We start from the raw sequence: 12614 nt of genomic DNA, 5'->3' as shown, positions 1-12614 counted from the left end.
TATAGAAAGAACAAACTTTAACGGCCCTCTGGCCATGTCACGCTCCAGCTCAAGGGCAGGCCTCTGGCTCAGCACTGCTTACCAGGTCACCAAATCCAGAATACTGATTTCCTGTAGCTGCTGTAACCACCACCACGACGTCGGTGGCTTAAAACAACAGAAATGTGTTCTCTCTCTGTTCTGGAGGCCAGAAGGCTGGCAGGGCTGCTGCGCTCCCTCCAGCCGCCCTAGGGGAGAAGCCGTCCTTCGCCTCTTCCGGCTGCTGGCAGCTGTGAGCACGCCTTCCTTTGTGGCCACATCGTCAATCCAAGCTCTGCCTCTGTGGTCACCCTGCCTCCACGTCTGTCTGTCAAATCCCCCTCTGCCGCACTCTTAGGAGGACACTTGCCATTGGATTTAGGGCTCACCCAGAGAACCCAGGATAAATTCCTCCTCTCAAATACTTAACTAAATCACATTTTGGGCCATATAATATTCACTCTTTTACCATATAAGGGGATATTTACAGGTTCCATTAGCACATGGGTGTATCTTTTTAGAGGCCACCATTCAGCCCGCTACATCCAGGCTCCTGCTCACCGAGCCAATTTTCTCTTTCGTTTTTCCCAACAAGTCATGCCTGTGTCCTTGGGGAGCTCACCCCACGCCCTGCATTCCTGCCTATACTCACCAGTTCTCTAAACGCTCCCTCTCCACAACCCGGCCCCTGCCGCCCGATCCAAACCTGCAAACATTATGCTCCCTTTGGTTAGGGTCAGCCCTGGCCCTCTTTCTGGGAAGCTTGCTGACAATCACCTTCGGTCCACACATTATTTTTCATCTCCGAATTTCTGGAACATATAGTCACCATCACGCTGAATGTACATGGTATACTGGTTATTTTTAGTGGCCTCACAGATTTAAGTTCTATCTCCTCCAAGTGATGTGTGCACTGCAGGCAAGCCAGGCATTTATTAAAAGACTGATGATTGGATGAATAAATGCAAAGAAAAATTAGCAATTTTTAAAAATATTTTTGCAAGCTAATTTACTATTTTGCCATTTATATTTTGCAATTTAATTTAAATTGGTATTACTATGACCACCACTACCACCAGCTTATAGAAGTTGATAAAAAAAAAAACAACAACAAACCTCTCTCATAAGGGATATAAAATCTCAAAAACCAATCAATAACTCTTATTATTTTACCACCCTTTTAGCACTTATTTACATCCTAAAGGTCTAATTCTTTTTTAAAAATATATTTACTTATTTATGGCTGTGTTGGGTCTTCATTGCTGCGCACGGGCTTTCTCTAGTCGCGGCGAGCGGGGGCTACCCTTCGTTGTGGTGCGCGGGCTTCTCATTGCGGTGGCTTCTCTTGTTCAGGAGCACGAGCTCTAGGCGCGCGGGCTTCAGCAGTTGTGGCATGTGGGCTCAGTAGTTGTGGTGCACAGGCTTAGTTGCTCCGCGGCATGTGGGATCTTCCCGGACCAGGGCTCGAACCCATGTCCCCTGCATTGGCAGGCAGATTCTTAACCACTGCGCCACCAGGGAAGTCCCCTAATGCTCTAATTCTTAAGGCGACTCATAAAAGTTTCAAGTTGTGAAGTCTAAGAGAATTACTGCATTCACATGAAGTGGCAGCATCAGCCCCAGCTAAGAAGGAAAATAGCAGGAAAGCTTGTTTCACTTTTCTTTTGAAAACATAAAGTGAAACATTATCTGCCATCGATTAAAGAAAAATAAGACAGATATGAATGCGGCCAGCCACTGCTCTTTACCACTTTAAAGAAAAAAAACAAGCAGCTATACTTTCATTTGGTGTTAAGGCTCCCATAACTTCCTTCACAGCTGTTGGTTAGGCTCTTCTCTTTTCTTATTTACCAGATCTTCAGAAAGAGAGAAAGTCTAATCACATCTTCCTGCTGCTAACCCTTCTGCCAGTTTTTCTCATTAACAGAGGAGAAACAAGATAAAGCAGGCATTTCTGACTGTTAACTCCTGCCTCTCCTCTCCCAACCCCTATTCCTCCCCTTCCCCAGCCTATTACTGTTTGAAGCTAAATATAATACTACATGTATTTTAGCAATGCCCCAAACTGTTACAAACTGACTCAGTAAGAGTGGCCTACAGGCATATCTCATTTTATCGTGCTTCACTTTACTGCATTTTTTTACAAACTGAAGGTTATGGCAACCCTGCATTGTCAGATGATGGCTAGCATTTTTTTGCAGTAAAGTATTATTTAAGTAGGGTATGTATTTTTTTTTTTAGACATAATGCTATTGTATACTTAATCGACTACAGTATAATGTAGACATAACTTTTATATGTACTAGGAAACCAAAAAATTCATGTGACTTGCTTTATTACATATTTGCTTTACTGCAGTAGTCTGGAAATGAACCCAGTATATCGGCCTGTATACTTTACTGTCTTTGCTTCTTTACCACCCACTCTTCCTCAACCGCTACATTTTGGCTTCTGCCCCATCACTCTGTTGAAACTTCTCATGCTAGGTTCATAAACAATCTCCTGTTTTTGAAGTCCAATGGATACTTTTTCACTACTTACTTCAGATGGAATAACAACCTTTTTTTTTCTGGTTCTCCTGTATCACTAACCTCTCCTTTTCAGTTTATTTTGCTGAGTCATATTCCTTGGCCTCTTCCGATCATTTTAAAGTTTTCCAGGGTTCTGTCTCTTTAGCTCTCTCTTCTGTCCACCTTCTTTATCCTTCAAGGATTTTATGCATGCTGCATCAACCACAGCCTACATTGTAATGGTCTCTAGCATGGTCTTCAGCTCAGGCCTTTCTTCTGAGCAATCTAACCAAGCTGGTGAGGAGTCACAGAGGACCAGCATTTATTTTGAACCCATTATGTACTACGTTTTTTTAAATACATATATAACATTTAATTCTCACACTAACTCAATAAGGCTTTATTAACACATCCAATTTATAGGTAAAGAAATACAGTTCTGAAAAGATTAAAATAATTGGCCGACATAAACCATAGCAATATTTTCTTAGGTAAGTCTCCCAAGGCAAAAGAAATAAAAGCAAAAATAAACAAATGGCACCTAATCAAACTTTAAAGCTTTTGCACAGCAAAGGAAACCATCAACAAAAAAGACAACCTACAGAATGGGAGAAAATATTTGCAAACAATGCGAATGACAAGGGGTTAATATCCAAAATATTAAACAGCTCATATAACTCAACAATACCGAAAAAACAAAAACCCAATCAACAAATGGGCAGAAGACCTAAATAGACATTTCTCCAAAGAAGACATACAGATGGCCAACAAGCACATGAAAAGATGTTCAACATCGCTTATTATTAGAGAAATGCAAATCAAAACCACAATGAGGTATCACCCACATCTGTCAGAATGGCTATCATCAAAAAGTCTACAAATAATAAATACTGGAGAGGGTGTGGAGAAAAGGAAATCCTCCTTCACTGTTGGTGGGAATGTAAATTGATACAGCCACTATGGAGAACAGTATGGAGGTTCCTTAAAAGAACAAAAATAGAACTACCATATGATCGGGCAACCCCCCTCCTGGGTATGTATCTGGAAAAGAGGAAAACTCTAATTCAAAAAGATATATGCACCCCAATGTTCACAGCAGCACTATGGCAGTCCACAGCCAAGACATGGAAACAACCCACGTGCCCATTAACAGACTACTGGCTTAAGAAGATGCGGTATATACATACATACAATGGGATATTACTCAGCCATAAAAAAGAATGAAATATTGCCATTTGCAGCAACACGGATGGACCTAGAGAATATTATACTTAGTGAAGTAAGTCAGACAAAGACAAATATTATATGATATCACTTAATGTGGAATCAAAAAATAATACAAATGAACCTATATACAAAACAGAAACAGACTCACAGACATAGAAAACAAATTTATGATTACCAAATGGGAAAGGGAGGGGGGTAGGGATAAATTAGGATTATGGGATTATCAGATACATGCTACTATACACAAAATAGATAAGCAACAGGGATTTACTGTATAGCACAGGGAACCATATTCAATATCTTGTAATAACCTATAATGGAAAATAATCTGAAATATATATATATATAACTAAATCACTTTGCTGTACACCTGAAACTAATACAGTACTGTAAATCAACTATACTTAAATAAAAAAATAATAATCTGTCCAAAATCATAATAGCTTAAAGTGGTGGAAATTAGATTTGAACTCTGGTTACATGCCAAAATCTATGTTCCTTCCTAATTGGACCATCTGCCTCTAGTCTTGTTCCAGTTCCTACATCTTTACCCTAATCCAGTCTCCATATAGCCATGAACATTTTTTTTGAAAACACAAATCTGATATTATCACCTTTGCTTTAAAATCCTTTAATAGCTCCTCAACAACTATGGTGCCTTGGTTTCCAAACAAAATTCAAATTCCCACGCCCTGTTCCCCAAAATTCTGATTCAGTCTTCTTTATTTCACACTTTGAAAAATACTGGCCCAAATTTCTGAGCTTAACTTGCCAAGCAAATCATGATCTGGCCCCTGATTATCCTTCCATCCTTATCTCTGCCCACACCTCTAGTTGTGCCTTATGCTCTAGCTCAGGGATCAGCAAACTCTAGCCCAGCTGGCAAGCCAAAGCCAGCCTGTTGCCTGTTTGGGGAAATAAAGTTTTATCAGAACACAGCCACATCCATGCATTACATTCTGCCTACAGTTGCTTTCACGCTGCAGTGGTAGAGTTAATTGCAACAGCGATCGATCACGTGGCCCACAAATATTTACTATCTGCCCCTTTAAAGAAAATTCCCCAATTCCTGCTCTAGCTTGTACCAAAATACTTATTTCCCAGTGCAATATGCTTTAGTATAGGATATTCCCTCTTTCCCATTTTCTGAGGGGCTCCTATTCTTCCTTACAGATTCATTCCTACTGTGTGAACCCATGTCTGACATACCCAGCTAGCCATCCATTCTTAGTGCCCCCAAAGCACTTTGCCACGACTGCCCTCATTTCTTACCTCACCACGTTGTAATTATTTTTCTGTATGTCTGTCTAGCCCACTGAAACATAAGCTCCTGAGAATAATTATAAACTCTTACTTGTCTTTGTATCTCTAGCACAATGCCTCATGTTACATACATATTAGGTGTCCAACAAATGTTTGACGATAAATGAATAAATGAACAAACTTTTAGGAAAACCTTAAAGAGAAAACCTTCTGAATAAGGTTATTTAACCTTAAGATTTCAACTGATATCTGTAGAGGTACCCTAGTTAAAATGTACACATAGCCTACGCAGGTAAGGAAGGCACATTTAAAACATGAATATCTACTGTCTAGTTTGGTAAACGAGCTGGCTCTTCTGTCTTGGTATCATGGAAAGCATGGATAGAGCAGGAGGACAGAAAAGGCAGAAAGTCTCTGGGCTTCGTGGCACTGCCCAAGGAGGGTAGTTCCAACTATAGCAAAGGATGGCTAAGGGGCCAACAGGAGGGACTTCAGGGGCCAAAGGACAGCTCTGGGAATGTCAAAGAGATTTTTGGCCAGGTTAAAATTTTCGTGAGAACCAGCATTACTCAGAACAACTGAATGGAACAAATGACCTAAGGGGTAAGGAATGGTAAGGAATGGTCCAATTAGGAAGGAACATAGATTTTGGCATATAACCAGAGTTCAAATCTAATTTCCACCACTTTAAGCTATTATGATTTTGGACAGATTATTATTTTTTTATTGAAGTATAGTTGATTTACAGAACTGTATAAGAAACCTCATTTTCAGATAATCATGTGGAGCACAGGTGGAAGGGAAGTATGCAGGAGAAGGGCAGCCCATATCAGCATCCTGTGGCCAGTGGCTGACCCGCTCTCTCACCAGTCCCTCAGCTGGAACTTGGTGCCCTAAACTGTCAGGCTGGGCAATACAGAATGGTGGTCTTTTACCAGCTTAGTCTGCGGCAGGAACACAGCTGGTCTAGGATATTTCAAGTTACTCATTCGTTCATTCGATAAACATGAAAGTCAAATAGAAAATAGGAAACCCTCTGACTATGATCAAAGCCTCTGAAAATAACACATTTCAATTTTCTTTGTAACTGAATGCAGCACGTTAGGAAGAAGAGGCTTTCATAAAAACAAGCGCTTTTTCTTAGTGGTGGACAAGCAGGTAGGCTCAGGAGACTACCTTTCTCACACAATCTGACAGTTAAGGGCACAGTTTAAGGTCGTTTCATGCCCCATCCCGTTGTCCCTGTCCCACTGGGGGGCATAGTTAGGAGCAGAGGGTAGCGTGGGGGAAACACAGCTGCAAATGTCATGCAACAGCGCACACTTAAAAATTACTAAAATGAGCATCTCAGGTGCCTACTGCACTGTGTTAAAGACCGAGGAAGTCACTGACGGATAATATGATAAGGATAATATTTTCTGAGTGCCTATCATGTGTTAGACTCTGTATTTGATGCTTCAAATGCATTATCTCTAATCCTCAACAAAGCCTGGGAAGAAGGTATTGATCATCTAACAGATAGAATGGAAGCTCAAAAAGGTTAAATAACTTAGCCAAGATATTTTCCTTCTCAACTAGCCTAAGTAGAAATCTATTCAATCAGAATTTGAGATGTGCTACTTAGCACTTCCCCAAGCCCCCCTTTTAGATGCCCAGTCTGTCTCTTGCTTTATTTTTCCCATTAGCTGTAGTCTGTATACTCAGGCTGGCTGGCTCAATAGAGCAAACTGATTAATAAAGCCCAGGTACATCTAGGGCAGTCTCCTTAATGCCACTCTGTTCCAATTCAATTCAATCACTATTAACCAGTACTCTATGATGTAACATACCAGGCACATTGCTACCTACCTGGAAGGCAAAGCTGCACTCCCATTCAAAACTGTCCTGCCCTGACTCCAGGAAACTAGATGGCAGAAGGTGGAAAGCTCTTGGCAAACTCATTCACCACCACTGATGAAAACAACTCAGAATACAGAATCTTTATAAAGGGAGGTCATCACATCATCATCATCATGCTTCCTGACCTGCTCACTCAAATACTGCCTCTCTGTAACTGCTGCTCCTGCCCACTCTGTCCTCCTCCTGTTGCCCTGGCCTTGCTGTCAGCCAGTTTGTCATCTTTTATGCCCTCACCAGCACAACCACCATATACGTCCAAGCCTCAACTTTCCCCTTATACAGGGGAAAACTGAACCTGAGACTCCATCACCCATACATAATGTGAGGGAGAAGTGTGTTTTCTGTGTGAGTGTGTATGTATCTACTAGGAGGAGAATACAATTTTGCAGGACGGTAACAACTAGAGCAAAGGCAAAGGCAGGACTAGGAGCCTTTTTAAAAGACTGTTTCATACCACCTGACTGCTGAAAGAGCAATCCGGTCTTGCTGTACGTGGCATTTAAACGTTACTCAACCACAGCTACGACATGTATTCAAAGTGAAAGTAGTGTATTCACAGAGGCACTACCCATCCAGAGACATCTGAAGTGGTTTTTCTTTTCCGTAATCATTAAAGATTGAAGAAACTGCTGGTTTTTAAATACCGCCACAATACAATGAATTAATAAAGAATGAGTACTGAATTCATTTTGCTTAGCTATGAACCTTCTAAGAAGTTATGAAGAGCCTACCCCCCAAAATTAACTTCACTCTTTAGGCAAAACCATAACACTTTATACCTTCCACTAGAGCTTGCCTGTTTCTAGAAATGAGTCCTATGTTATTTTATAGGTAGATAAGATAACTCAAAATCCTATGTATTTTTCTTGAATTTATTTGAGATTAGTAAAGACTCTGAGAAAGTTATTACATGTTTCAAAGGTTCAAAAAAGAAACAACTGAAAATTATGTAGAATATACTGTGAGAGTCTCAAACTGAGGACATGAAAGAATATGCTGCTTTAGCATCCTTTCCCAGCCATATCTAGGAAAGATAGTGGACACAGTATTTGGACTTAATTTCAAAATTAACACTGAAAGATCAAGCTAGCAAAGGTTGTTATGGAAAATTATCTTCTGATTTTTCTGGAAAACTTTCAGAACTCCTCCTTTCTGTCTGGGAAATACCACTTCCTATTAGGAGGGGTTTGCTACTTCACAAATATGCTTCCTCTAGGTGAGTCCTGATTCCAGAGTACTGCCTTGGGCTTTCCCTGTTTTCATTTCTCTCAGTCTTCTGCGGGAACAGGAAGAGGAGATAAGGTAGAATAACACAAGCAGCACAGAGAAGATGGAAATTTTTTCAATCTCTCTGAGGATGGGTGAAACAAAAACTTGATAGCAGCAAAATGTTACTGGTTAGGTGGAGGGGGAAAGGGTACCCAAACGAAGGAAAAAGCTATCACAAGCGGCATGCCAGAGAGTGTGGAAAGTAAGACCTCTGGAAAGCATAGGGAAGAGTGTCTATTTTGAAAACTGGCAAACTCTAGAGTCTGATTCCTTAAAAAAAAAAAAAAGTCCAACTTCCTAAACACTCTAAAACATCGATAAGCTGATGATGAATAAACTGACCATCACTATCTTCATGACATATAACTAGACAACACTAACGTGGATAGACAAAGGTTATACATAAACTATATGAATTAACCAATAATGAATACTGTCGGTCATCTTATCATCATAGGGATAAGTGATCTGGATAGGGAAAGGGGGATGGGGATGGAATATTAAGATAGATTAACAAGAAGGAATTCATTCCTTTTCTTGGAGAAGGCTTTCTAGAGGAGGTTAGATTCCAGACTCTGGACGAATAGCAACAGGAGCTTAGCAGAACAGCTCAGAGGGGGAGTGAACCGATTATATGAATGGGGCATTGAGTAAGGGAGCCTGGGAGAAGAAAGGGGGACCGTCAAGGGGAACAGGGCCGGTTCAGGGTGCCCTAGTTAAGGTCTCCAACGTGGAGGAAGGCTGGGTGGGGACAAAGGAAGGCAAAAAGAAAAGGCACAGTAGTTTCTTCACTTATCTCGGGAGGACTAGGGTTTACACTACCTGGAAAAGCTGACCAACAGGCTTGCCCTGGGTGTGATTTTCCAGAGGAGTGGGCCCTTGCTGGAAGAACGCAGCCCGCTGTTCCCTCAATTCCTGTCTGGGTAGCTGGGGTCATAGCTGGAGGCGCAGAGATGTCTAAGGCCGGTGTCTCTTGGGTGCTGCGTGGGTTACGGGGCTGAGGCTCAGCGGCGGGACGAGCACTAAGCGACAAGCAGGCGGCGGCGGCAGCAGCTGCGCGTGCAAACCCCGGGACTTACCTTACTGTCATCCATCTCGGCAGACAGGCCGGCCCGGCCGGGCGCTCCCTCCCCCGGCCCTCCCCCGGCTCAGCCGGCCTGGTCCGGCCCGGCCCCAGCCCCGGGGGAAGAACGGGATAAGGTTCTGACTGCCTCCTCCTCTCGCCTAACAGTTCGCTTCCCTGATGCCACAGTTATGGGGACGAGAGACCAGTTCAGGGATGGCAGAGCGGACCCTGGAGGCGGCGCAGAACGCCTCCCTTCGCCGCCGCTGCCTCCTCCTCCCCCTCCATGACAAGCTCCGGCTGTGTTTACAGACGCCCTGGAGAGAGGCCCGGACCGGAGAGTAGGCGGCAGCGCGACGCGCGGATTGGCTGCTTCGGCTGCCGTAGCACCGCGGCATTCTGGGGATTGTAGTTTTCGTTACCGCGGTCTCTGCGCGGCGAACCAAAAAGGAAACTACAATGTCCACAGAGCCTCAGAAAGGCGTCCGTTTTCCTGCCGGCGAGCGCTACGCAGGAGGGGCCGAAACTACGTTTCCCACAATGTTTTGGTCCCTGGGTTCCAGTGGTCTGGGCGTGGGGAGGGGACCCTAGGAGCCCCGCAGAGGCGGACCTGAAGGAGGGGCCCTGGGAGCAGGCCCTCCTCATAGACACCGAGGAAACCCTGAAGGTTGTTTATTTTAAAAATTCAACCCCCCCCAAACAAAACAAAACAAACAAACAAAAAACCTAAGAATGCACAATGGTGCAGCTGCTTCTGGAAACCATTTGACAGTTCCTCCCGATATTAGACATAGAGTTACCGTATGGCCAGCAATCCCACCGGAAATGACACCGTGTGTCCCCACGAAAACTTGTGCAGTAAAGTTCTGTCCTAAAAGCGTTATTCTTAGTAGTCAAAAAGTGGAAACAACCCAAGTGTTCAACAGTGGATGAATGGCTGGCCAACTGTGGTATTTATATTCAAAGGAGTATTATTCCTCAATGAAAAGGTATGAGGTACTGATACATGCTGCAATGTGGATGCGCGCGGATGAGCCTTGAAAACACACTGAGTGAAAGAAGCCAGACCCAGAAGGCCACGTATCGCGGATTCCATTTATAATGAAAGGTCCAGAATAGGTACATTTAAAGAAACAAAAAGCTGGTGAGTGTCTGCAGGGGCTAGGGTTGGGGAGCAGCAGGGAGGGAGGGGGGCCAGGAGTGGGGAGTGATTTTTAATAGGTACTGGGTTTCTTTTGAGGTGATGAAGCTGTTCTAAAATTGATTTAGGGATGGCTGCACAACTCTGAATATACTAACAACCACTGAATTGTGTACTTTAAATGAGTGACTATTACGGTATGTGAATTACATCTCAATAGTAAATAACAAAGAATGTCTTGGCATCCTCCTGATTTAGTAAAGTCAGTGAGCTGCTTGTTTTGGCCTGTGTTAGGCCATTGAGAATTTGACAAAGATTGTCTTCATTAATGTTATTCTGGAGAGCCCTTTGACTCACTCCTTTTCAGACTCCTACAGCGCTTTGCTAAACCCTTCCAAAGTTCAAATGAGGTAGAGTTCCTAGATTTAGCAATAAATATACAGGACACTCACATTTGAATTTCAGATAAACAAGTAACTTTTTAGTGTAAGTGTGTCCCATACAATACTTGAGACACACTTTTACTAAAAAAAAGCATTCATTGCTTATCTGAAAGTCAGATTTAACTATGTGTCTTCTATTTTATCTGACAACTGCAAATTGAGGAAGAGTAATAATAGAAAAGCAGAATTGTCTCTGTCCGATCTGTACAATGCTTCAGAGGAACTAAAGCAGGTCAGTCCCTCAGAAGTAAATGCCACCTAACCAGGTCATCATGTGGGGTTGCAACTTTTGGCCCAGCCAGGGTAGGGGGGCATCTGTAACCTCCAAACCGCGTTCCAGGCAGTCTCAGAGACATCTAGCCGCATCCTCTCTGATGATCAGGGGAGCAAAGCCTGTGCTCCTTGCAGGTTCTTCTCCTCTTTCCTCACCTAATACCCCTTTTCCGCGCCCAGTAAGGCCTCAGTCCTCCTCCCCAGCTATGCCCTTGCCGCTGCTAAGCCCTCTTCTTCGGGGTGGAACTGCCTTGCCCCCGGGGTTAGTCCTCTGTCACTCTGTCTGCATCCCTGCTGACAGAAGTGCGCCGGGCCCTCAGGAAGGAGGACTAAGACCTTTTGAACCAAGTGATGGAAATTTAAACACGTGCTAGGGAGGTAGTATGTACACCAACTTCAGGAGAGTGGTTTTCTCTAGGGAGGGAGAGAGAGAAATGGGATGGAGAGGGTCTTGGGGTGGTTAGCTGTAGATTTAACTTTTAAAGGGATGAAGCAAATATGTGAAATCTCGTGGTGGAGAGTACAGTGTATTGTTTTCTTCGTATTTCTGTACATTGAGAAACTATAAACATGCTCACTTTAGAAAGTGTGGAAATATTTTAAATTATTTACTAAATATTTAATTTATAAAAACAAACAATCACATCATAAAATAAGACTCGGTAAAGGGAAGAAAATTTTACGAAGAAGTATTGTATAGTCATATGTTAAACATTTGCTGAGAAGTACCCAGGATTGGTAACAAAGGGGTGAGGAAGAACAGAAGAAAAGTATTTGCTTCTGTAAATTTAAATCCTCAAGGAGCCTATAATCCAGGAAGGAGAAATTCACACATACAGGAGACTAAGAACAATCACTAAACGATACAGACCAAGTTTAATATCTATGTGCTAAGTTGTTCAGAGTGGGTAGGGAGAGCCAAGCATCAGGCTGATTCATGGGAAAGGAAAAGTGAACACAGCAATTTTTATTTTTTAAAGGAGTGGGAGGAAGCTTAGATGAAGAATATAATCTCAGGGTCCTGGACATATTTTGTATCCATGGTTTTCAATCTTTTCTTCCTATATTGCCTTCTCGAAGGGAACCTCCGAAGCATTCAGTTCCTTTAAAAAATGCATATAATTTTCTCCTCCCTCCCCAGCGCACACAAACACATTTCATGTGCTCTCAGACACCCCACACAGAGGCACTGTTGGCCTGTGATGCGTCGAGTCTCTGCTGTTGCTGTGGAGTTTCTTGTACTGAATTCCTAAGCAGCACGGCACACACCCACTCCTACTTGATCTGCATGCCTTCCATGCCCTCATCTCTCTCTTTCTCCTGCTCCCCTTACTGCTTGGCTAAAAGAGCACAGGTGTCTAAACAGAGCCAAGATGATCATGTTACTCCCTGGGCCACATGGGTGTGCTTGGCACTAGCCCCTGGGGAACATCAGAGAGAAAGGAAGCTCATTAAAATAGCTTGTTAGGCTCCAGCTGGCTTTCCATTGAGTTTGACACATAAGAGTC

General features: G+C 43.0%; 1 protein-coding gene across 1 annotated transcript in view; it reads right to left on the bottom strand.

Annotated features, from left to right (window-relative positions):
• Positions 1-9613, bottom strand: part of CREBL2 (cAMP responsive element binding protein like 2) — a 28533-nt gene extending 18920 nt beyond the window's left edge. The window contains exon 1 of the mRNA XM_059935337.1: positions 9266-9613. Within this exon, the coding sequence (XP_059791320.1) occupies positions 9266-9280 (15 nt within the window). The 5' untranslated portion in view covers positions 9281-9613. The remainder of the gene's footprint in view (positions 1-9265) is intronic.
• Between the last annotated feature and the right edge of the window lie 3001 nt (positions 9614-12614).

This window comes from Balaenoptera ricei, chromosome 10, assembly GCF_028023285.1.
Source record: "Balaenoptera ricei isolate mBalRic1 chromosome 10, mBalRic1.hap2, whole genome shotgun sequence".
NCBI classification, from domain to species: Eukaryota; Metazoa; Chordata; class Mammalia; order Artiodactyla; family Balaenopteridae; genus Balaenoptera; species Balaenoptera ricei.
Note: the sequence above shows the minus strand (reverse complement) of the source record. Positions and strands in the feature narration are given on the sequence as shown.